The 27750-nt window shown below is 31.5% G+C and overlaps 1 protein-coding gene across 1 annotated transcript; it reads left to right on the forward strand.

Annotated features, from left to right (window-relative positions):
* Positions 1 to 87: 87 nt before the first annotated feature.
* On the forward strand, positions 88 to 27750 carry LOC127735731 (neuronal acetylcholine receptor subunit alpha-9-like). The gene is made up of 7 exons (XM_052246014.1): positions 88 to 353; positions 14939 to 15078; positions 20047 to 20091; positions 20997 to 21103; positions 22333 to 22868; positions 24044 to 24246; positions 25137 to 27750. The coding sequence occupies exons 1-7, from the start codon at positions 299 to 301 to the stop codon at positions 25515 to 25517; spliced, it is 1467 nt and encodes a 488-aa protein (XP_052101974.1). The 5' UTR covers positions 88 to 298; the 3' UTR covers positions 25518 to 27750.

The following is a 27750-nucleotide window of genomic DNA, read 5'->3' on the forward strand; positions in this document are numbered from 1 at the left end:
AATAAGTATTTTCGAAGTAATATTAAGTCTTTATTTCCTAACAAGAAATGACCAATATATGATATACATTTGATGTGATAACATCGTTTGACTGAACGTGTATGCAATAATCTTATTATTAATAAGTATATAGATTATGTATACGGATTTAAATGGAATTTAATGGAGAGTAATCGATAGAATTATCCAGACTAAGAGGATTTCCACTTGACAGCCATTCAAAAATATTTGTTGAGATTCATTTGTTAATTATTTACTTAATTAAACTGTTATCGCTTTTCCTCAGCATTTGATTAAAATGAAGACAGGAATGAAATCATTAATACCGTACTATTTTTTATGTTTGACAAACGGTAAGTACTTTGTATATTACTATATACTTAACATGAATAAATGATTGTTGCAAAGCTAAAAACAATTCTATAACATATAATTACAGTATATCATATTACATTTAATGCATATACATTTGTATAATAACAACCCTGAAACATTAAAGTGTTTAGAATCTCAAAAGTGAAATATTTTAATGTAATATATGTTTTTCTGCTAACTTATATTTATTGTCTTCACATATTCAGATACACATGTACATGTAATGCTGTACATGTAACACGTGCGCTAAAATAACAATATGAAGAGCATATTCCTTCATTCCCACATGATTTCTTATGTTTGCACATAAACAAGGGATATCTTACACTGTGGTTGGCTTCACAGCTTTTCTTAAATCAATATAAATAATAATTTTAATTTTTATACAGTAACTGTTTATATCATATGTCATGAAATATATTACTTAAGCATAATACCAAGAAATCGAATAATTATTCTAATCAGTAAATGCAAGGAAAATTTTCATAATTTTCATAAAAGGATCTTAAATACTAGCCAAATCCATATGAGGTCAACATTGCAACAGGAGTTGAAACCTTAGTTTCTTCATAATTTGTAAATTTACAAAAGGATTATTTAAGAAAGGTTTGTTATAAATCATGTTCGTACCGAAGTACTGACTTCTGAACTAATGATACGGAACTGGAATTACCTTCATCAGGAAAGCTTAAAGCATACTATTTGAAAGCAAAGAATAGCCAGCTGAGGACCACCTCCGGGTGCGGGATTTTCTCGCTGCGTTGAAGACCCATTGGTGGCCTTAGGCTGTTGTCTGCTCTTTGGTCGAGTTGTTGTCTCTTTGACATATTCCCCATTTCCATTCTGAATTTTAATGTATAGTAATCGAAACAGTTGAAGATCTATGTAACCAAAAGGACCTAAAATACAAGCCAAATCAATCTTTTAAAAAGTCAATAACAAATTGTTACTCTAAATCTGGTACAGTAAAATTGGTACCGTTAATGTTATTGTCTAATCTGTAACTTCAAAATTGTATAATCATTATTGATGGCAGTGTTTACGGACCTTTAACCAAATTGATTGATTTGTTGCTTGCTAAACGTCCAGTGGCAATTATTTCATGCATTTCAGGACGAAAAACTATAAAAAATCAATACAATAGGTAAAATGTAGGTTTTGCAGGGTTAGACGTCAGGAATCATCTACCCTGGACAAGGGCGGGAAATTTTTTATGCCACCGAAAAACAATAATGCTGGATAGGAACAGACATTTTTTGTCAATCGCAACAGCTCACTTTCGGACTCTGAAGTGTTGTTGCAAGGATTCTTTATCGTACAGAGAGCGTTGCTCTCTCTCTGCACAAGGCATCTGATTTAACGTCCCTATTCTGACCTCAAGAGTGGAACTTTAACATCCAGCACAGCCAAAGAATGCCCCACTTTGGCAAGGGTTTTACTGTTGGTGGGAAGAAGACCAAGAAGGTGAACATACATAGCTAGCTATAAAACCAGGTTTAATATACAATTCTCTACATAAGGAAATGCATGTACCAAGTCAGGAATATGACAGTTGTTTTCCATTCGTTTGGTGTGATTGAGCTTTTGATTTTGTCATTTGATAAAGGAATTTCCGGTTTGAATTTTTCTTGGAGTTCGGCATTTTTTGTTATTTTACTTTTTATACATTGTATTTCTATATCTTAGTCATTTAAGATTGAGCCATTAAGACTTGAATTTTGATTATGTGGGTTCATTTCATGTTAGTTTTTGGAATCGATTTTAGCAATTTAATAATAATAATTAAAAACCAATCGTCCAGAGAACAATTGATGGTCTTTCCACCCCTAACGATATATTTGGAAATGAAAATATTAAAATTCGGTTTAAAATGTCAGTTCTAGTGTCAAATGATAGCCCATTGTTTGCTGATTCCAAAAATATATGGTTTCTATACAATTTTATTTGAAATAAGGGAGATAATTTGTTACTTCCGGACTGAAAAATGGCATTTCCGGTATTATTTAATAGTTAATTTGACACTGCTTTCAAAAATATATTAATCTATACATTCTTACATGTTATAAGTACAAAAAATTGCCACTTCCGGTTTACATAAAGTCACTTCCTGTTTTTTTTTCAAGGTCATATGGCTTGTAATCTAATGCTTAAAGTCCTATGGCTTTATGATGTATAAATATGAATTTAAAGCAAAGGTTAAAATCTAGAACATCAAATTTACTTATGACCATTACCTCAATTTCAAGGTCATAAACCAAGGACATCAAATCAAAAGATCCTAGGTCTTTATCATATATGGTTAATGAGTTATATTACTTTACGCATAATTCTAAATATAACAAGGGCTAAATCTCCCATTTAATGTCTACGCACCGTTTCAAACAAAAATTATGTGTTACGACATATCGCAACTATCAATTTAGTTAAAATTATTTGTCGATATCTTATACTGTTTCTGAAAAGAAGTGAAAATAAGCCAAAATCTAAATTTAGAACATGACCTTGACCTTTGACTTTTACCTTATTTTCTTTGTTTTGGAAAAATGAGCTCAAATCAAAAGACCCTAGGTCTCTATCACTTATGGTTTACCAGTTACATTTACATTTTTCTTAATCAAAATATTAAAGGGGAAATAACTCTCATATGGAGACTCCGGACCGCTTCGGTCAAAATTATTCTTAAGATCCTGAGGATATAACGAGCAAATTGGAGAAATAATTTTGTCGTAATCTTTTACGGTTGCGAACATCTTTAACAATTAAAAACCAATTGTTCAGAGAACAATTGAATTTCTTTCCACACAAGAAAAACGGTGTTTGGGGAGATAACTGTTACAATAAAAAGTGTTCGGCTAAACAGGGTCAGTTTCAAAATCGCAATAAGTATTAGATATCATATGCAAAAAATCTAAGCGACATCTTGCGAAACCACAAAGCACCGTAAGAAAAAATTAATAATAATGATCAGAACAAAATCAATAGGTCTTTCCACAGAAAAGTGGAAAGATATAATTAACAAATTACAATTGAAAGTGGTTAAAACAGGAAATCTGAGTTTTTGAGTTATTCTTCTCATTACAATATTTTATTATGGTCATTGTATTGTTTGTTCTTCTTTCATGATTCATTGATTTCTTTTAACTTTGTAAGCACCATTCCATTTTCTGTTAAATAATTATCAGCTTTCTTTGTAAGAAAAACCCAACAGTACTGGCAAACAAATTAAAACTGTATACATTTGTACGAGTATCATGGAAATATAATAAACATTTCGAATATGTGTACTTCATACAAAACGTAAAGGTGTATACCTGTTTTGTTTGCATGGATACCACATAGTCAGTCAAAGCAATACTTTTCCATATAATACCATGTAATCATTTTCCTTATGAAAACCATTGTCATTTACTAACCAGGTAAGAAAATTACAAATACACAGAGTATGACTAAACTGTAAGGCGGTAAGGATAGCATTTTTGATGGAGATGGAAAGTATTCATTTGAAATTTCAGACGATCGTAAACTGCTTTTCAAAATGTTTGCCGCTTGATGAAGGGTATCCTCTTGGAAGTATGGAATCATTTACGACATTTTTTTTCTATTTCTGAAAACAACCGATTCCACTTTCGAACAGCTGGCGTTGTGAATATCCTTAAAAACACTAATTGAGCTACTGAAAATTATGTTTGATCTACTCTGTCCTCTTTTAGTCTTAACAACAACAGAATCATCATAGTGGCTTTCTAGTTTGTGCAACAGTTTTTAACAGTTTTGTGTACTTGCTACTTATTTCATCTGTATGAAAGGAACAATTTGTATCAAGCAAATACGACAACACAATTTTTTCTCTTTTTACAAACAGATCATAGTGTAACCTTTCTGTTAGTTTTTTAACGTAACATCATGCATGCTCCAACTCATCTGAATCATCAGTCACTGTAGCATGTTCTTTTTTTTCAGTTCATCAAGTAGTTAGCAATAAATGCTAAATCATATAGCGCTTTTTCCTTGAAGTTTTCTATGAATAGTAAACTAACCATTTCAGAGTTAAACTGACACTTTTAACTCGACACACCCTAATTGCTTAACTGGTTTGTATGATATTTGTCTGCTGAATTAACATTGGGACCAATGTAATTGTAATGCCATGAAACGTGTTTTAAGCTTAATTTCCATAGGAACGTTTTGCACACGCTGGTGTGCGTCGGTCTTTTCCTAGTTAAAATGTTTCAATTTTTTTACTCGTAAAGACTTTATATCACGACTTGAAAATTCATTTGTTCTAATTAATTCATTTTGGTTGGATCGAATCCGTCATAAAATAGAAATAAATATTATCTTGTTGCACATCTATTGCATCCATAAGAGTGATTTTCTCTTTTTCTGTTGCATTTGAAAAAGTTTAGTTGCAGAAATTTGGCAAATAATTCAAAATTCTTAATTCATCGAGCTTACTATTTTTTGGCACCGAGTAGAAAGGAGTAGGTTCAGTAAGACCCCTTTTTGGCCCCAAAATATAGCAGTTTTACAAAATTGTTAAAATGTAAACTTTTAACTATTCATTGGAAAGAAGAATACTTCTGTTACATACAAATGGGCTGTTTTTGATAATACAATGCACATGTATCGGGTACTAGCATCATGAAGTCATGCTAAATAACTGAAATCTTCGGAATTTTAGCATTTTGGTTAATTTTTAGACGGTTTCCGTCTGAAATGGAAGTGGCCGCATTTGTGTTCATTCTTAATATTTAAATGTAAGTTGTATTTGATGATAATACATAACATATATAAAGGTTGAGAATGAACACGGATGCGGCCACTTTCATTTTTGACAAAAACCATCTGAAAAGTGACATATTATGGCATATTTGATAGATTTTTCATATTTAAGCTTGAATTTGAGCGTCTTTAATGACTAAATCGGTTCAAACATTTCACATTAACTGATTGAATCGACTGGAGTAGACATTTAAATGTTTAAAATGTGTCCAAAATCTTTCATCAGATGAACTTGAATTTTGAGGCCAAAATCGGCCCTTACCGGACCTACTCCTTTAACTGCCTCCGGATTAATTCGGCTGTGTTTCAACGTGATTTAGAATTAGTCTATAAAAAAAACTCAACAAGAAAACACTTCAAAGTAACGAAAACATAACAACTATACTAAGTTAAACATCTTGACACAAAAATTGGTACAAATATATTTTCTTATTTATTAAAATCAAAAGATTATTCAACATTGTTATTGTAAAAACACAGCAAATCACGAGCCGGAGGAAAATAAGACACGGGAGCGCAACATGACTTATTGAGGTTAAATTTAACACTAAAACTCACGTGCACTATGTCTTGGCTCTGAAAAGTCTTTACCTCTATACATACAAATTTTCAGGGAAAAGTGTCTGTGGTAAAACTGCTATATCAGAAGTATCAAAATAAATTTAACATACTTTGACAGACAGTAAGATTTAAAAAAGTCACATTCATTAGTATTTGAAAATCGTCCAATTGATTCAATATGTATTTTCATATGATTTTTACAGCACTGGGTCGATACCCCTCCTTGTGGACTATCAGTTCCCAATGGTATCATCAGATCGATACTGAAACGATTTGTAGCAAACTTTTCTAGAATTGTCCGTTTTTAAATTTTTAAATTATAAAAGAAACTAAGGTTTCAACTCCCTCAGGCAAAGTTGACTTTAGATGGATTTAGCTATTTTTTAGGACATTTTTTATCAATTAGCTCTTCAACTGTTTCGGTTCTTACAGATCCTTGGCTTTCAAATATTCGGCTTTGAGCGTTCCTGGTGAAGTTAATTCTAGAAAAGCGCGTCAAATTTATAACGTGTTGTTTGCATTTGTTACAGCACTGGGTCGATACCTCTGTTGATGGACTATCAGTCCCGATGGTATCATCAGTTCAGTAGTCACTACTTCAATACTGACATGATTTATAAAAAACCTTTCTGAAATTGTCCGTTTATGAATTTTTTTTAAATACTTCTTTGTCATATAGCTCTTCAACTGTTACGGTTCTTATACATCCCTGGCTTTCTAATATTCGGCTTTGAGCGTTACTGATGAAGGTAAATCTAGAAAAGCGCTTCGGACGCATCGAATTTATAACGTGTTCTTTTCATTTTTTAAGTTCGATATCTATTAATAGCTAGTACACCGCTGTTCATTTCATAGCATATTTCTGCCTATATCGTCATTTTGGAAATTATTAGTATCTTTCAAGTGTTAAAATATGAAAAAGAAAAAACCAGAGTCATATTTTATATCGTAATTTAACCCCAAAAAAACCTGCGCCATGGGAAACTCTACAACATGACTAAGTATAATGTTTACTCTATCCTCATAAAATTGAGAATGGAAATGGGGAATGTGTCAAAGAGACGACAACCCGACCATAGAGCAGACAACAGCTGAAAGCCACCAATGGGTCTTCAATGCAGCGAGAAACTCCTGCACCCGGAGGCGTTCTTCAGCTGGCCCCTAAACATATGTATACTAGTTCAGTGATAATGGACGTCATACTAAACTCCAAATTGTACACAAGAAACTAAAATTAAAAATGATACAAGATTAACAAAGGCCAGAGGCTCCTGACTTGGGACAGGCGCAAAAATGCGGCGGGGTTAAACATGTTTTTTGAGATCTCAACCCTCCCCCTATACCTCTAGCCAATGTAGAAAAAACAAACGCACAACAGTACGCACAGTAAAATGTAGATTTTCAGACGTGAGTTATATTGTTCCATTATTCTTAGTTGTCACTCCAGGTGTATTGCGGAGCTACCTTTAACCTGTTTTAAAGTAATTTTTCGAAAACGGGTTCTTTTTCTTTTCTGGAGGTTTGTTTAATTGAAAATCTCAGAATGTTGAATTAATCACATACCATAAATTCGACATTGTTCAGTTAAAGGAAAGAATACAACTCCTAAACAGCATTGTGAAAAAATATTTAAACTTGGAACCAAATAAAATCTAAGATAAATCTTTTGTACGACTGACTTACAGTTTTAAGAATTATTTTGCTTGACTGACGTATAGGATCCATAATCAACTGGATGAATGTTTCGTATGACGAAAGCACACAGTAAACAATGCCACCGTGGATAAGTATGATATGTGGTAAAATATATAATAAGGAGATGTGGTACTATTGCAAATGAGACAATTATCCTTCGGAGAACAACTATAATAGGTCATCGACTCATCTCACGATCTTAAACAATGAGCAAATCATATACCGCATAACAAGCTATAAAAGGCCGGACATAACAAAACGAAAAACAATTTAAACGAAAAAATTGATAGCCTAAAATTATGAACAAAACAGCAAACGAAAAAGCAAATTTGATATACAGCAACAAACAACAACCACTGAATTACATGCTCCTACTGATCGCAAGTCGTTCAACAGCGCAAATTCAAATAAATAGACACCGTTTCATCGCTGAGTACTTGGAAAATGCATGTTATAGGGGAATCGAAATAATGGATAATAAAAATCATTAAGAAATCTGGTCTCACTTTCAGTTTAGTCGATCAAAGATTTGATTTCTACAAATGAAAATCTAATATAAAGGAAAGCACGACAGGTGCTCTTAGTGGCGCAAGGACTAACACCCCATTTATTTTTCCTCTTTTAGACATGATGTAATCTTTCTTTCTTCGACTTATGATTTTACCCTTTTTAATTTTCTTAATGAGATTTCTTCCTATATGGTAACATAACAGCAGTATCTCCATCTGACGGTGCACATTAAATTAGATTTGTTTTTTATGTCGAAAAATCTACAACAGGATTGGAAAATTTCGATTACAACCTTATCAACAGGGGTATGGTTTTGACATTACATTGTCCAGACAGACAGTGAGTTATTCAAGTCTTGAAAAGGTATACAGTCTCAATCTCCAAATATTTGACGGCTACTATATAGGCTAGCATAGCAGGAAAAAAATACTTAGGGTGCATTTCTTTCTAACCAAAATTTTGTAAACGTTGTGTGCCGTTTGTTATCGTTTGCTAAACGCTACAAAAGTAGAAACAAATACAGCGTTTAATCAGTGTTTACTGACCCTGTTTGAACTTTCAATAATGCATGCAAATGATGTTGGTAAACAGACTTATTACAAAAGTTGAAACAAACACATCGTTTAATCAGGCTGAAGTTAGAAACAAATGTAGCGTTTGTACTAACAAACGATGAACGACAAACTGTAGACGCAGTTTTAGCGAGTGCATAGTTTGTCAAAGTTTAGGTAAACTTTACAAACGTATGTTAGAAACAAATGATCAAAACATGTGCGCGCTTAGCCGTTTGTATCGTTTGTGTTAGAAAGAAATGCACTCTTAACCATGTTCATGAATTTGAAATTATGCAAGATACCAAACAAAAACAGAATTTTAAATCGTCTAAACCTGGCTTTAGGGGAAACGTCTTAATCATGGCATCAAACATTTGTGATGTCAAAACAACTCGTTGTCCAGGGTAATTTTACCTGAGTCAATTTAATTTTCACGAAATCAAATATCCATATAAAAAATAACAAGATTAAGTCAAGATCAAATGAAAACTTTTCATTTATATCTATTTATTTAGACCACCACATTGTGTACTCATCCAATTTATAAATTTCAATATGTTTAATTTTTGTAATGAGATTGAAGTAATTAATTAATCATAACAGTTTCCGTGGTCAAGCTCTGGTAACGCCTACCAATTTATGTCAAAGTCGATTATTGTTAATGAATTTTTTCGACCTCGTTAGTACAATAATCATGATATTTATTTGTCAAGCCGGTCGATTCATATCCCACGATTCCAATATTCTCTGTATTTTTTTCTAAAATGTTTGCTGGGAAATTAGATATGTTTGATAAATGACTGGCCATGGTGAAATTGCCTGTCATAAGGTTCAGAGATGTGCAATCAGGATATGAACTTCTCTTTGAAATTATGTCACAGTTCTCTGGGGAGGACACTATAATTGCAGTTTTAATTGATCAAACTGGGAAATATTAATAAAGATTTCACAACAAAAAAAGTAAGTGGACAGGATCACTTCGACCATAAAATCACGTATATATTTTTTTTAAAAATATTTTACCTGCTTTAGCGATTTGGTATGCTCACCGATACAAGTCAAAACGTTTGAGGCTTGTAAACCACATCGCAACTGGTTATCAGCAACTAGTCAATCAATTTAATATTTATTTTTGGTGAATCTGAAAAGTATAAAGCTCATCATCACCCGAGTGAATAGAACAACTTAAGTCAATATATATAAAAAAAGTGGTAAGATTTCAGTAGTATTTCACCAGAGAAGAAAATATTTGATAAACAATCGTGAAAAAAAGTGATTTAAGTTTGAACGATCTGCCGTAATGTTATGAACATCACTATCACTACAAACCAGTAAAAGTCTGAAATGGCCTATATCTGTACTCGACTGTACTGATTTTTACTCGACCAGTCTGAATTGGTCTGAATTTTACTCGACATTACTCGACCCCAGTCTTAACCATACTCGACCGTACTGATTTGTATTGACCCTTATCTTTGCCGTTGAAAATAGTCTGAACTATTACTCGACCAGTCTGAAACAGTCTTAACCCATTCTCGACCTGTACTCGACCAATTTTTTCAGTCTAAACCATACTCGACCAAAGGTCTGAACAATACTCGACCAGTCTGAACCATACTTGACCAAAAAACCTATACTTTTTTTTATTTAGCTGTTAAAATTAATTTCTTTTTTTTCTGACATGACAACAGCCACAATAAAATAAAGATATATATAAAAACATATTTTTACATCCTTACATGATTCTCAGATTTATCAAATAGAGATAGTTAAATTAAATTATCTTATATAATAATTTAATTATATTAATTTTAAAGTTTTAGAGTTTTGTTAAAAAAAAGATTTTCTTTTAACTAAAAACCACACCTTTACTGAGGGTAATAAAACCTTATCAAGGTGCTTCTTGTTTGGTATGTGTTATTTTTTTTTTTTTTTTTAAACTTAATTTTCCTAAATTCCTAAAGAAAAACTATATAGGTTTCATGGTTACATACAATAGTTATATAATTATCTTTTTAATGAGGTAACAACAGACAAAAAATCACTGAAATTGTTTAATCTTATATTAGAAATATATCTATTCTTATTATAATTTGGGATATATTTTATATAATATATATCAAAAAGGGATAAAAAAAATAAAGAAATAGATAAAATGTTTCTTCTGATTAGTGGTAAAGTATAAAGTAATACCTCCTGCTTGGGGCAAACTCATTAAAAAGATCACACCTGTCAGAGAGTATTAATTTCATATTAACATTCATTAAAAATTGAAACATCCTGTGAATCTTAAATCGCAAGGCCTTTTGAATTCACTAGATAAGTAATACACGAGTTTAAGAAAAAAAGGGCTTTCTTTTTACCTGTAAAACACATATGTTCTGAGGTAAATAAACCTTATTAAAGTGCTTCTTGTATGCCATGTCTTTAATTTTGACAAAAGTTATTTAAATTTAATTGAAATAAATTTTTTCTGCAACTTTGGAACACATTTCCTTTTTTAAATGGTTATCAAGGATTGCTATGGAAGTTCTATTATCATGATTATATAAAATTCTTGATTTTTCAAAACAAAGGTGTGATTTTTAAAATTTATTAAGTTGCTTTATATACTATTTTAAATATATTTTAATAAAAAAAATGTTCACTGCATTATTAACTAAACTCAACTGACACCATAAATCTATACAAGGCTTAAGTAAATGGTGAAAATTGTCCAGTAACCATAAAATATATCTGAAACATTCAAAAAAATTTGAATAACATTGAAAATATTAGTCACAATTCAGTTTTGAGATTATTTGATCAGCTTATTTTATTTTTATTTTAAAGGTGATATATATATATATGTAAGTGTTGATAAATATGGTGTTGAATTTATGTTATGTTTATTGTGAAATTTTGGTTTCAATGCCATATTGAATACATTTTAAATTTCAAATTGTTGTTCAAATTTCTAGCCAGGGGAAATAGCTGTTAAAAACAGTTCCTAAATTGATGAAATACAATAGATAGATACAAAAATTAGGTCTAGGTTGGTTAAGACTTAGTCGAGTATGGTTCAGACTGGTCGAGTATGGTTCAGACTAGGTCGAGTATGGTTCAGACTAGGTCGAGCATGGTTCAGACTAGGTCGAGCATGGTTCAGACGAAAATAAAATGGTTAAGTACTGGTCGAGTAAAGGTCGAGTACAAGTTCAGACTGTTAAGTATGGTTCAGACTACAGTCGAGTATTATCAAGTAAATTTCAGACCAATTCAGACTGGTCGAGTAAAAATCAGTACAGTCGAGTACAAATATAGGCCATTTCAGACTTTCCTGGTTTGTAGTGTATGTTATCTCGAGGCCTAAAGTTTGGAAAGATAAATACAGATCTTTAGTTTTCAGTGTAAAATTTAGTTGACTGTTTGTCTTTTGTTTTATTTTATCCAAGCTGATGTCATTCTTTCTTAGACTTATGATTGTACTTTTCTTTTTTTTTGGTATTTGAACATTTCTCTTTGCTTTGTTATATCCATAGCTACAGTTTCATATTTAGATATTCCCTAAACACTTCGTTAGCAGCATTCGTTAAGGTTAAAGACTTCTCTCTCCCATAAATCATTAATTTATTTCAATCGCAATTGCTCGTATTGATATTTCAATATTAATTGTTCTGGACACAAGCATTTAAGTTTAGTTGTGTCCATGTTTGACCTCAAAAAGTCAAATCAAGAGAATTGAAGAAACTTTGGAGAATATTCATTAAAGGACAGTTTAATGGATGCTTTATATGCCTTTTCAAGTATTAATGGAAATACCACCATACTGTACCCGGAGCTGCGTTGTACGGTGCTGATTAAACAAACAGCCTGTAGCCTCACGAAAACAATCTTTAATGTAAGATTTTCGCCCAACCAAACGAAATGCATGAAATGGTATTTCCCTCAGTATTAACGAATATTACCGGACTACAGAATAATTTTATATATTTACAGCACTGAAGCCAGAAATAACTAGAAAAAGAAAGATTTGTACATTTCTGAGTGTTGTTTTTGTTTTATTCGAGCCGAAATACAAATCAACTGTTTGTGTTACAGAGTACACAAATTATCACATAAAGCGTTCACTGACAAAAAAGAATAAGTTCAACACATGGTATTTCCTAAACATGAGAAAAAGATAGGTTCTGTGAAATTATGATCCCCTAGTATGTATCTATAAAAAAACTTAGACCACAGTACTGAAAACTCACAGTTTTTGTTCGTGTCTGTACGATTAAGAGGTTGACATATAGTATTTATGGACACCTGTATATTGCTGAAGACTTTTAAATATTGCCCTCTAGATGACTTTTGGTTATCTGTGTTGTTGTCTCTTTATCTTATACCCCATACTTCATTTAGTCAATGACATATTTATCAAATGTATCTATGCATACGGAAAAGGTATTAGTATTAGTTTTAACCACAATATGAGTTAAACTATCATGTGTGTCATTTGTATCCAACAAACAAACAAATCACACGAGTTCTGCGCAGAAAACTCTCTACTGCATGGTAATTTCAAACCTTATAGAATCAAAACTATAATATTGTTATATACAGAAATCTGATTAAATATGTATGACTGGTATGAAGCATCACATACAAACACTCATTCTGTTCCTCCATATCTTAAAATTGTACAATTTTAAAGAGACAAAGATTCAATTAGTGTATCGGTTTTTAGCTTGTAGCTCGTAATCAGGCATAAAATAGTTTGTTAGTTTTTAGAAATAATAATTACGTGTAAAAGCCATTTAAAGGCATTAGTTCAAAAATTCTGAAAAGGAAATTGTTTTTGTAATAGAACAAAATGTGATTGAATATTTCGATCTTTTCCTGACGAAGACGTATATGCCAATATCTGTCAAAAAATTTAAAGCTTTATATGATGTAATCTGTCAAGGTAACTGATTTAGTATTTGTTTTTGTTAATTGGAATAAAGTCGACCTCATAATTTGTGTTTAAATAAAGATCGTTGATGAAATCGTTTTGATCAAATGATAAAACTCTTAGGTTTAGGATTTAGTTTCGCTTTACATGTTATAGACTTGTTGGTACAGGTAATTGCTATGGAATTATTATAAGCTCTAAGCGCTATCATACTTTTCAATTCTAGGGATAACATGTAACGAATTTTTATCTGTAACAATAAACTTCGATTTCATCTTTTGAGAACTTTTAGAACATTCAGTTAGAAATAATGCAATGTCAGACATGAATGTGTTTGAGATTTGATCACACAAAGCGAACTAGTCTAAGAGGTCCCTAGAAGCTAATGCTTCCATGCATGATGCCAAATTTTCTTCTTTTTTTGCCCAATGGTTAATGCTGCAACAGTTCAGCGTGGCGCTCATGTTTAAAGTGGCAATTGTCATCGACCATAATTCTTAAAATTGATCATCTGATTAGGGTACATCGTTTCCCAATGACCCTTTTAAATGATTTATAACAAGTCTTTCTTAAGTTGTCCGCATATAAATTTATAAATTATGAGAAACTGAGGTTTCAACTCCCTCAGGCAAAGCTGACATCCGATTTAGCTCTTTAGTTAGGTCCTTTTTGTTCATTTAGCTTTTCAACTGTTTTAGTTTTTACACATCCTTGGCTTTCAAATATTCGGCTTTGAGCGTTCATGATGACGGTAAATCCAGAAAAGCGCTTCGGACGCATGTAATTCATATAGTGTTGTTTCCATTTTTTGCATGTTGTGGCTTTTGAGATTTTTAAATTGATTGGTTGGTCCCTTTTTTACCTGTCAATAATAGTAACGACCATGTTTTATTATGCCGAAGTTATAATTATAAATCGTAAGGTGATAATTGTCCACATTTTCTCAAAGTTTATCCAACTTAATGACCTTTGTAGCATTTTGCAGTATTATTTAACAGAATTTTTTAAAATTTACATTTAATATTTATTTTCAAACACCTGAAATTTTGCTTGAACAATAGAAATGTCGAATGTAAAAGAGAGGCAGGCGAAAGATACCAAACGGACATTTAAACTCATAAGTTGAAAGTAGACAGACAATGCCATGGTTAAAAAAGAAACAGACAAACAGACAAACGATAATACACAAAACACAACATAGAAAACTAAAGACTTATTGCTAATGCATTCCTTACTGGTTATTAAACTGAATTGTTCTTTACGATATTATTTACTTTTCTTTAAACATTGTGTAGATTAATGATTTATAGCAGGATAAAATTGCTCCCCTTGTCAACACGTTTCCTGGAATTAGTTCTACAATTTTTCACATTGGCGACTTTTACACTTTTATCCCAAAGATATTCTTTATGTATTTTTTAAGGTAGTACCAGCATTCAAAGATACAATGTAAAAATTACAATATGAAATATTTTGGTAAAATCAGTGTAGAATTTGAAAAAGACAATCCTTATAATTTTTGAGACATTTGGGTTTTTTTCAGTATTTTGCGACGACGTTAACATCACTGGATTAATGGACACATTGTTTGAAAATTACCACAAAGATGTTCGACCGTTATGTGATAGTGGGTCTGCAGTAAAAGTGAAAGTTGGAATGGCTCTTCGCCAAGTCATCGATCTCGTAAGTAAACATCTCGTTGATTGTGTTTCAACACTTCACAATTGCCAAATTCATTGTTGCAAAAATTATCAGTTTTCAACCATCTTCGTGGACTTGAAAATATGATATACAATATAATTTGCCATCTTTGAACGCCTGAAAAGATTCCAAGATTCTTATTTAGATCAGTAGAGTAAAATACAATTACTCAAAGAATTATCTCATAAGAATCTTTGACAAACGAGACGATTTCGATTATGAAATTATAAATTGTCCTCACCTTAGCAGCAATATACCAACTTCACCCGCGTATGGAGTAAACATTTTTCAACTTATACGTTATTCAAGCGTCCTGATGAGCGATTCGGACACAATAGGAGTTTTTCACAGTGTTGTTTCCATTTTGTTTACCCTTGTATTTATATTTTCTTTAATTTGTACTTTATCGAGAAGGTGTGTGGTATATACGGTATGTACTACCAACTACAAAAATATTTCTATCGGCGTTTTTTGTCGTTGTACTATCTACAAAAACGTTTTTGTTGGCGTCTTTGTCAATTTTTTTGTTGTATGTTTATTTGAAAGTTTTAGTCAATTGTCATGTATGATTACACAATATTGCATGCTGGATCTCAATTATTGTCACATTTACTTATTATGTCTGTTTGGGTTGCCCATCCAATTTTGTCAATATAACGGAACTATACACAACTGTCATACAAGAGGGAGGTTAAACTGGCTATAAAACCAGGTTTAACCCACCATTTTCTTCGGAAATTACCTGTACCAAGTCAGGAATTCGACATTTGTTTTATTAGTGGTTCCGTTGATTGATATTGTTTGGTTTTGTCAGTTTTATGGAATTCATCTTTTTTTAATTAACCTCGGAGTTTGGTATTTTTGTTATTTTCTTTTTATCTTAGCAGAGAGAACACAATAAACAAAACAACGAGAAAAACGTGCTCCTTATTTTATTACCATTACCGACACTGAATGAATGACGTGACCTGTTGTTTTAGGGTACCCTACTTTCAATAATAAAGAGGAATATACGAGTTGCGCACACATGGAAGATATCCTATTTTCTATCAGCAAAGGTCTTTTGTATAAACCATTTAAATAGTTTTGAATAAAACTTGGATTAAACTTTCGAGACTACTCGGGTTTTTTTTACATCTCACAGTATATAAAGTTTAATAATTGTTAAGTAAAAAGTCGTAAAATTAAAGTAAATCTATTGTTGATAGTACTATCAATACCTTTCATGAGATCTGAAAAAAAAATTTTCACTTAAAAACATGTTAACATCAACTATTTAAACGTATACGTTATTTTCGGATATTATAAGTAATTCCCTTTATAAAAACTAAGCGATCTGTTTCACTTAGTGACTTTAAGTATAAATAAAATGACCTTATGCATTGTTTAAAGTAACCTTATGTATTGACCATTAAGATGAATGCCCAATATAGTACAAAATACGAAGCTTGGACAATTATAATGGTAATTTCATACAATTCTTTCACAGCAAATTTTATATTAATTGTAAAGTAAAGCATACTAAGAATATAGTTAAAAGAAAATGTTATTACTCTATTAGCGAGTGTATCTACGAACGTAGATACAAGTATCTTGTCTTGGGGAGGGATAAATCCTACTTTGTAAAGAATCACTCTGATTCAAACAAAAAATTCTCTGAAACTGACATTATCAAGATGCTTGATTTCTTGATTGACAACATATTTGTTACGTTTGGAGGACGTGTTTTTCAACAGACTGTCGGAATTCCAATGGGAACCAATTGTGCCCCTCTTCTTGCCGACTTGTTTCTTTATTATTATGAGGCTGACTTCATACAGGAGCTTCTTAGGAAGAGAGATAAGAAGTTAGCAATATCCTTTAACTCTACGTTCCGCTATATAGATGATGTTCTCTCACTAAATAATACAAAATTTGGTGACTATGTTGAACGAATCTATCCCATCGAACTAGAGATAAAGGATACTACAGATACAGTTAAGTCTGCCTCATATCTTGACTTACATCTAGAAATTGACAATGAGGGTCGGTTGAAAACAAAACTTTACGACAAAAGAGATGATTTCAGCTTCCCAATTGTGAACTTTCCATTTCTATGTAGCAACATTCCAGTAGCGCCTGCATACGGAGTATATATCTCCCAATTGATACGATATTCCCGGGCTTGTGTTTCCTATCATGATTTCCTAGATAGAGGATTGCTGCTCACAAGGAAGCTATTAAATCAAGAGTTCCAAATGGTGAAGTTGAAGTCATCCCTTCGTAAATTTTACGGACGCCATCACGAGTTGGTTGACCGTTATGGAATAACCGTTTCACAGATGATATCGGATATGTTCCTTATGTCGTAACTACAATACCCTTCCCTTTTCACGAATGTGACTTACCGAATTAGACTATTTACCGGATTTGTAATAACATAAGCAACTCGACGGGTGCCACATGTGGAGCAGGATCTGCTTACCCTTCCGGAGCACCTGAGATCACCCCCAGTTTTTGGTGGGGTTCGTGTTGCTTAGTCTTTAGTTTTCTATGTTGTGTCATCTGTACTATTATTTGTCTGTTTGTCTTTTTATTTTTGGCCATGACGTTGTCAGTTTGTTTTCGATCTATGAGTTTGACTGTCCCTCTGGTATCTTTCGTCCCTCTTTTAAAGAATAGATAATTAATTGATCTATTGGCAAAGGGAATCAAATAGGATGATTGTTTCATGTACAATGTGTTGCTTTTACTGATTTACTAACTTAAGCCAACACAGTTATAAGGATAAGCGACTGAAATCGACACTAAACAAGTTTTACAGTTACCATTACAAGTTGGTTGACCGATACGGTGTGTCGATGTTTCAACTCACAAGTGGGATGTTTTGCAGTTTTAGATCTTTAGAGACCAGTATACTTATATGATCTAGAATTTTACGGATTGTAACGTATTCCCAATTGTGAAATTTCAATTGTGTGTGGGTTCGCATGGCGGATGATGTATGTCTGATATGAGACGCTTATCATGTCAACGTATCCGGGTCTCATTCTTTTTGTAGTTCATGCGATTCCCTCGGTTTTTATTTACTACCGTAATTTGTCTCGATTTACGATATCTGAACATCAATAAAATACTGTCGCTTTTATTTTATGTATCAAATGTTCCTGAAAATCCTTTACGTACCTGTTCTTACCTTTCAATAGAAAATCAGTTAATACATGTACTAATTGAAAACACCAACTACGATTAAATAGGGCTTCATACGAGGCAAAGAGGAAAATTTGAAAAACAAATGACACTGTGAGCCAACTAATACTGTCGCTTTTATTTTATGTATCAAATGTTCCTGAAAATCCTTTACGTACCTGTTCTTACCTTTCAATAGAAAATCAGTTAATACATGTACTAATTGAAAACACCAACTACGATTAAATAGGGCTTCATACGAGGCAAAGAGGAAAATTTGAAAAACAAATGACACTGTGAGCCAACTAATTCTGATTTGGCCTAAGATATTTCAACTATGTGTATTTTGTTAACTATATAAAAAGTGAACATTCACCATTCAAAATATCGGAAGCTTGAGTAATAAATGCATATGACACTGTTTTAGACTATCTCCGACAAAGGCGTGATAGATGCTATTTGAGCGATACAGACTACTTTGAACTTGAAGATATAATACTATTTTAGAAAAAATAGAATTTTTGAAATCAACGAATCATGTGTATACACAATATATTGCTTTCACTGGCAGGACTTCTCAGCACTCATTTGTTTTTATTTTCATTTGACTAAATTTATTTTTTGCTGATTGTTCAATCGATATGTAATGCATTGTAGAATCTGTAATATGTTGAGTTATCTTTGAATCTATCTGCTTGAGGCGTGTTCAAAGTGTGAATATAATATTCTTGGACCTACCAAACGGATAAAATAACAAAAAAGTCATTCCAAAAGTGCTTAAAATGAAAAAATCAATTAATTATATTTTGTAATTAAGTCACTATTTAATATGCTTTTTAAATTGGATTGATCTATTAAAAGATGAAATTCATTAGTGTAAAATACGGGTCAAAACCACATTGATCAGACAGCGTTGTTCTTTTTCAAACTGGAGGTTTATTTAGAATACCGTTTTAATATATAGAAATATCCGAGTAAACCATGTTTAAAAACTCCAGTAAAAATCAGGTTTATAAATATAATAATAATACCTTGGTTCTTTCTATCAAAGTAGTAAGTATGTTGATCTCATTTATAATATGACAATATTCTTATTTTCAATATGTTTTTTTCAAATTTATCTTTAAGGTTTCACAAATAAAAATGTTAAACATTTTTGTAGAAAATAAGTACGTAAAGTGTTGAAAAGTTGCTGGAAAAACATGTTGTAACATGTATAAAGATAACAGCAAATATTAAAAAAGATATTATAGAATCAATAAAACAAATTATAATGCACTTAATTCATAAAATAAATTATTATGCATTTGTCTAGCTTAGTTTGCATGTGTAATGTTTGTACAATCGGCTTAACAATCTTAATGAGAAGTTGACTGCACAAAAAAGATATCATATTAAGTTGCTGAAAAATAAAATAAAAGTTTGCAAATTCCGGAATATAGAAATTAATTATTAATTTAAAAGTACAAATCTTCAATTATGTCAAACAGTTCTTGATATTCAAGATATGACTCGTAAACGAAGGAGTTAATCACCTCAAACTTTCCCTATGAAAAATGTAATGCTAAAATAATGGCTTACTTCCTAACATCAGAAAAATATGGAAAGTAATTTCCATATCAGAAATCATTTAATTCCCAAAGTCTTATTTATTCCGAGAAAATTGTAGTTTCGTCCCAAAATTCTCATTCATATTTATTAAAAGTGCCGTTTATTTTTTTTTTATTTTTTTTTCTTTGGTCACTTTGAATACAATTATCTTTTTAAGTTTACCTTTTTCAGAATGAACCACGTCAAATTTTGGAAATCAATGCTTGGATAAGATTGGTGAGTTAGTAGGATACTTGATAGTCCAATATTTCTATCATATACAAACATTTGATCGTATTGAAAAGTCTTTATTAAAAAACACAAAAAAACTGAACCAAGTACTTTGTAATCGCCAAATTAAACATGCTTGATTTTTGTTCAAGATCCTGATGGTAGTTTTCATCGATACTTGTATTCTATGTACTAAACTAATGAATCAGTTGAGGCAAACAGATCCTGACTGACTTGTTGCGACAATGGTTTTGTCCTCTCAATGAAGTAACATTTAGGGGGGAAACTTAATGTTAAGTTAAAGCTAATAGAAGAGCAATAATGTGGTCAATTGCGATATGTTTACATTTACATCATTCGCATTTGATGCAAATATATTGCCACTAAAAAAGGAATGTACACCATTGGAACAGATATATGTAACCCAGAAATTAAACGAAGTCGACTTTATGCAAGATTTATCAATTTTGAAACCGTTGCCTCTAAAGTTTTAATTTTGAATTTAATGTTTCGAATTCAGTCCGTTCAGTGATATCAATTCTGGAAATAACCCTACTGTTTTGCGAAAGAAGTTATACGACAATGAATGCTAACCCTGTTGCTTTTTATCTAAAATTTACAGACCAATTTAAGAAAGACTGTGCATCAAGATCCGTGTTAATATTTCTTTAGTTAAAATGCATTTTGAATTGTTCAATTTACACGACAATCTGTTGAACAATACACCGTATATGAATTATTCATATACATATTAAAACATTTACATAAATATTCTTTTTCTTCAAATTCTTATTTTTCTTACCTAACATTATATTTTATTGATTCACTTATCATTATCACCATATGAGTAAAGGGACATTGAAAAAAGTTGGACACATTCATTGTTTTAATTTTTTTAATTTTGGTTTTAGCGTTGGCACGACTGTGATTTGAAATGGAATGCGACTGAATTTGGAGCAGACAATATAATCATTCCTGTAAACCGGATATGGGTACCTGATATAACATTATACGATAAGTATGTTAAGTTAGAGTTTATAAAGGTGTAATCAAGTGGTAAAAGGGTGTTTTGAAGTTAACTGCACTTATTTCATTCTTTTTTGTTTTTTTTTATATATGTAAAGGAAGATAGACAGATATGATTTTGTCATGAATGAAAAGTTCATTACTTAAATATAAACCAGTTTGTCAAACACTTTGAATGAAAAATCTTTGTGAACGGTTTTTGTTCAATTACTATTCATGATATGAAGAGCCTTTAATACGGGTATCTTTGAACATCATAAATATAAAGTTTTAAGTACAAAATATTTGAACATGATCGATTATATTCATAGATTGTCCTTTTGCTAAACATTGCTGACTTTATCTTTTGGGTCTTTTGGTAAACAATTGTGGTATTGAATCTAATTAACTGCGATAAACACCAGGTTGTACATTTATTTTGAGAATCAAGTTACATTGATTAGATACAATTGAAATTGTTCTCATTGGTCCTCCTTCTAAAAAAAAGAGCAAAACACTATTTATAGAGCAATTAAGGTAAATTTTGATTTAATTACGGGCTATTATTATTAATAAGAAGTTGTATTTGGCTTTCTGTATCCTGCCTCTTTGAAAAGACTAGGATACAGTCAAAGACAATTACCGGTAAATTTTAAGGTGTTTAAAAAACGGTCGTAAATGTAATTAAAGAAACCAGCATTTATTGATATTTTTGCTTTTGCATATATTCTGTAAGTTACAGAGCAATATCAAATCTCAGTACTTTAGATCACAGTGTCCACTTTATACAATTCATTCCCTGTGCTTACATCGTATGTATAATGATGCAATATATAGATATGATGCAATTGCAATGAACTAGATAAAACACCATATGTTCTTTTTAATATATTCCCTTGATAAATTCATAACTTTCACACAAAGAACCAATGAATACCTATATAAATGATTTAAAAGGGACACACCTTTTGCTGATATGAAATACTTTAACTCTTGTAATTCAATACAATATGTATTGATACTATTTTTTCTCGTTTACTCGAACTTAAAAAGTAAGAAGACCGTCATTTAAACTGACCAGTTAATATTTCCAAAGGATTCATAATGATGTATAAATCTTTTATGTATCAAAATGCAGATTAAAAGTTCTGATTTAAAAATCTAAAACATCATACTGATATATTTTCCAACATTTTCATCTGTATGATTATATAAATTTCTCTTTTATTGGATTCCTCTTAGTGTTGGAGATCAGTTATCCGGTTTGAAGGATTACAGACCAGTTGTATCGAGTAATGGTGACATATCCTACAACTTTCCAACCGTCATTACAAGCATGTGTCCTGTTGATGTTACCTTCTTTCCTTTTGACACTCAAAATTGCCTGCTGAAATTTGGATCATGGGCTTATCATGGATATGAAGTAGATATCATTAATTTGTCAGATACAGGTGACATAAGTTCCTTTGTTCCAAGTGTAGAGTGGGCTGTTGTGGGCATACCCGCCATTCGACATGTTACACTATATGGATGTTGTCCAGAACCATACCCGGATGTGACATTCTATGTTGTTTTAGACCGAAAGCCACTGTTTTACATGATGAGTTTAATATTTCCTTGCATGTTAATAACAGCAGTTGCGTGTCTTGGATTCATGCTTCCACCGGATTCCGGAGAGAAAGTATCATTAGAAATAACTGTTCTCTTGTCATTGGCTGTATTTCTTCTTGTCGTGTCTGAGACAATGCCTCCTTCATCAGAAAATTTCCCGTATATTGGTGAGTCTACAACACTCTCATATGCTAAAACATTCTAAATTTTATTATTCATGCTTTAAAAAAAAACAAGAGAGAAGATATATATTCTTTATTCTGATAAACCGATGTCGATATAAAGGTACACAGAAGAACATAGACATTATACAATAATACAAAGGTACATATGTTTAGGAAACATGCAATAATGCAAAGGTACATATGTTGAGGAAACATGCAATAATACAAAGGTACATATGTTGAGGAAACATGCAATAATACAAATTTACATATGTTGAGAGGAAACATGCAATAATACAAAGGTACATATGTTGAGGAAATAAACCATCGATACAATAGAGATACATAAATATGTGTACATTAAAAATGTGAAGTGTATATTAAATGGAAGACCCAAGAATATGGGGGTGTAGGGAAAAGGTTAATTGAGAGAATCCACTTTATCGTTTACCGCAAGGTCAATCAAAAATCGTAAATCGAAGAAAAACAGACTAGTCCTAAATCAGTGGTTGTCATTTTTTGTGCATTTTTGTAAAATTTGTTTTTCGTAAATTGTTTTGTTATAAATTAGGCTGTTAGTGTTTCGTTTGGAATGTTTCACATTTTTCATGTCGGGACCTTTTACAGCCGACTATACAATATATGTTTTTCTCATTTTGAATACCGTATGGTGGCCTAAATTTGCTTTTTATCATTTCATTTTATCTCTGGTGTATAGTTGTCTCATTTATAATCATACCATATCGCCTCATTTTATAAATAAACCATGACAAAAAGTATAAAGTCTAAAAAACGAACAACACATTTCATTTTCCCAACAATACATAGCAAAACAATAGATTGAGCAGCACGAACTCCATCAAAATCCGTATGTGAACTTACTTGCTTCGATAGGGGAAACCGTTCAGAATCCACAAGTGGTATCCGTCGTGTTTCTCATGACAAGAAAAAATCCGGTATTAAATCATAATTTGTTATGTAGTATTCAACAATCAATGCGGGTTAATTTTACACCGTATAGGATATTTGGTTTGTGCTAAGCCCTATGTAATTCCATGGAACTCCGCCTCTTGTTTTTAATTTGCACAATAATGTTGAAAGTAATAATTTGTGTTCAGTCGACCTCCGTGTAGTACTTACATCTATAAATATGATTTGACGTTGATTTTGTTTTGTAGGAGTGTATTTTGCTTGTTCCATGCTGCTAGTATCGTTTTCCTGCCTGATGACAGTAATTGTTCTCAGCATGCATTACAAAGGAATACATGGAAGAGAGATGCCACAGATTGTTAAGACTATCTTCTTTGATTATATTGCTAAATTTGTGTGTATGACAACAGTTCGCCGCCGTGCTAGAAGATGTTCTATTCACCCCGTTTCGGTTTGTATATATAGATGTGCACTTGTTTTTGGGAAACACGACAATTCCATGTAAAATTTTAAAAAGAGGTGGTAGATACCAATGGGACATTCGAAACTCGAAAAGTCGAAGAGAAACTGACAACGCCATGGAAAAAAAACACCAAAAGACGACGGAAAGATAACATGTCAACAAATACTAAATAGAAAATTAAAAAATGAACAACACTAACCCAACAAAAATCAGTGGGTGATCCCATGTGCTTTGGAAGGGTAAGCGAATCCTACTCAACTAGTGAGAGCCGTCATGTTGCTCATGGTATGAATACATTCGGAAATTAGTATCGTAATTATGTCATTTTCACGGAAGAAATGCAAGTAAAGTCTGTATAAATATATATATCTAAATGTTTGGGGATATTTTCATACATTTTAAACATTCCTATGTAATCGTATATTACAATAAATATATTAATGATGAGTTCCACTTATCATCTTTAAAAAGACATTTAAAACCCGAAGCTAAATTATACATAAAAAGTGTTAAATAAAATACTTTCATTTCTTAAAATTTATAATTGATTTTGCAAGATGAAAAAGAAGACAAAATACATTTGAAAATAACTTTGCTTTCGTATTCATATTCTACATCAAATTTAAAATTAATAACTTTTAGGGAAATAAATTATTTTAAGATGAAGTAAATGAAATAAACCACGCACGAAGAACCGGATAAATACGCAATATGTCCAAGGAACAACCGTTGAGTTAAGGTTCCTTAACTTGACAGTTGCTGAGACGTCTTCAACGATAGAATTAAGAGCTTATGTATGATATTTTACCCAAAAAATCTCAATAAAGACCATGTCATCGACTAACGTTTTCTGTACATATATAATATATTATTTCCAGCCGCTGTATCAAACTGGACCTGTTTTCACCTATAGTAACGACGCATTTCTTCAAAACGGAATACCTAAATCAGAAACGAATGGAAAGGTTGACCCAAATGGACTAACCACTATGGTTGATGAATTAAATGCTGAAAATGCACAAAGAATGGACGATAATTACAATGAATCAGCTAACAGTGACATTATTATAACACTACAAAAACAATTACAAATCATTAAAAATATTGAAAAGAACTTACAAGAAAAGAAAAGAATAGACAGCATTATTGAGGAATGGCAACTTCTTGCTATTGTTTTGGACAGAGTGTTTCTCTTATTTTTCTTTTTGTTCATGACTGTTTCAACATTAGCAATTATACTGCGATCTGCACAAGTATAATTAAATGAAGTCTAAAAAGTCACATTTTAAATGTTAACTACAAAAACAAATTTCAATTAAGAAATGAAATGACCATTTAATGGCATTATATGACATCATTATTATCCAAATGAATGTTTTATTTATGCGTTGTATCAATGAATATAAGTTATTCAATATACATGATGTAGTAAATAACAAATAATTAATGCCTTTATAACTGGTTTTGGTAATGTCGTTGACATATTTCACCGCGCTATTTGTATTTAATATCATTCTTCAGTACGCTCAGGGGATTGGCGTGTCATTGATTTGTTTGTTCAAGATGTTTATTTCAATTTGCAATATTTGTTGATATAAAGTTAAATTTTTGGCCTGAACTAAAATTTCACTAAACTCTCTTTGCAAATTGTTTCTTTTTAGTTGTATCTGCAGGTTTTCTTATTGCTAATTTTACAAAGGCAAGTATAATGTGTTAATAGTTTGTCTAATCATCAAGATTATGAGAAGTAACGACTTTACTCATAACTGTACTAGTACTCAAGTCAGCGTTATGAATTTGTTGATCGTTTCATTAACTCTGTACCTCAACTCACTAGATAATACATGTCCACTGTCAATCTGACATTATTACCGTTTTATCAAGTTCCCGGCTTTAACACCTGCTATTTCATGTGTCTTTGAAATCGTGCGAGGGGCGATTCATGCAACACAGGAAATTTAACCCTGTTGATGGTTTATTTTAGGAAGGAATGTAAATTTCAACGATTTTCAAGAAACGTTAGACAAAATTAGTTCTATTTCACGTTTTTAAATGTCTAACTCCTTTGTACAGGCATATTTCTGGTTTTGTCCCTCTAAAAATAATGTCAATTTATATGTATGGGCAGCACGATGTGAATCTTCAGGATATATTTTTATTGATAATCAAAGTTGTTTTAATGTACATGAATGTATTTTATTTTATTAAAGTAATAATTTTGAACATCCAATGAGTATTCATTAAATATGTTTAAATTTGTAAAGTAAAATACAAAACCAGAAAGTTGGGTTTCATTTAATCGTCATCCAAATCATTGACAGAATTAATTAGGTTTCAATGTCATTGAAACATTTATTGTTTAATGTTAACTTTTACATTGTTCATGCGTAAGAAAAAATGTTTAATCATATTTACGACCAGATTTGAATAGATGTGTAGAAAATAATGAAGAACAGAACATGACTTCAAGGTAATATGCCAAATAAACGATTGATAGAGAGTTTTGTATCATCCTTGACACTGGAGCGTTGAACCAATTTGATTCGGACAGTCACTTAAAAACATTAAAATTTCCCATAAGTCTTTTTTTATTATTTGTATTGTTTATTGATATTTTAATTCAGATAATCAATATCTACTGAGTTTAAAACTCAATTTGAAGGTATTTTAATACGCAACTAATACAAAACAGCCAATGATCACTTCCGCCGGGAATCTGATCCTTTATTATCACGACATTATGTTGTTGATGGACATTTGAAATACTTCCATTTGCCAGTCCTCGAAAACTGGTACTCACTTGCGCAACACTTCATGTTCTCTAACAAGACATATATACAATATATTACACATAAAAGCATTACGAGAACACGTACCACATCTTTGTTAAGGATGTTGTTTACAGAAATAGCATTATATTTTAAAAGATATTTTTGTTTCCCTATTAATAATATTAAGTTATATGATAGAGGCAGCAAGATATGAATCATAAGGATCGCAGTTTTTTATATGTATAATACATTTGATTAATGACGGAAAAAAGCTCAATACTACTGATGCACCGTAATCAAAATAAGGTCAGGTTATTATGAGATTACTTGATGTTCATGTAGTTGACCGAATGCTGACAAACATTATTTTTGAGCTTGATCATTTGATATTGTAACCGTAATTGTTCATATATACTTTTAATTGTAATAAGGGTATGTAGGATTTGAATGCACAAATCTATACATGTCGCATTTCTTTCCTTTTTTTTCATATGTTTCCTCCAAAAATGCAGATGTAATAAAAAATTATAAATTTTTAAATTCAAAAGCTCAGGTACTTTTCACAGCGAATAAAAAGTAAAAGCTTTTTCTGGAAATATAACAAACAAGATGCATATGGCTTTTTAATCAAGATTTTGTATCCATTCCTTAACAAATTGTCTTTGTCTATATAGTTTATATTTTCATTACTGGTATTAAATAAAATAACCTTGTTTACTGA

Source organism: Mytilus californianus, unplaced genomic scaffold (assembly GCF_021869535.1).
Source record: "Mytilus californianus isolate M0D057914Y unplaced genomic scaffold, xbMytCali1.0.p SCAF_3, whole genome shotgun sequence".
NCBI lineage: Eukaryota > Metazoa > Mollusca > Bivalvia > Mytilida > Mytilidae > Mytilus > Mytilus californianus.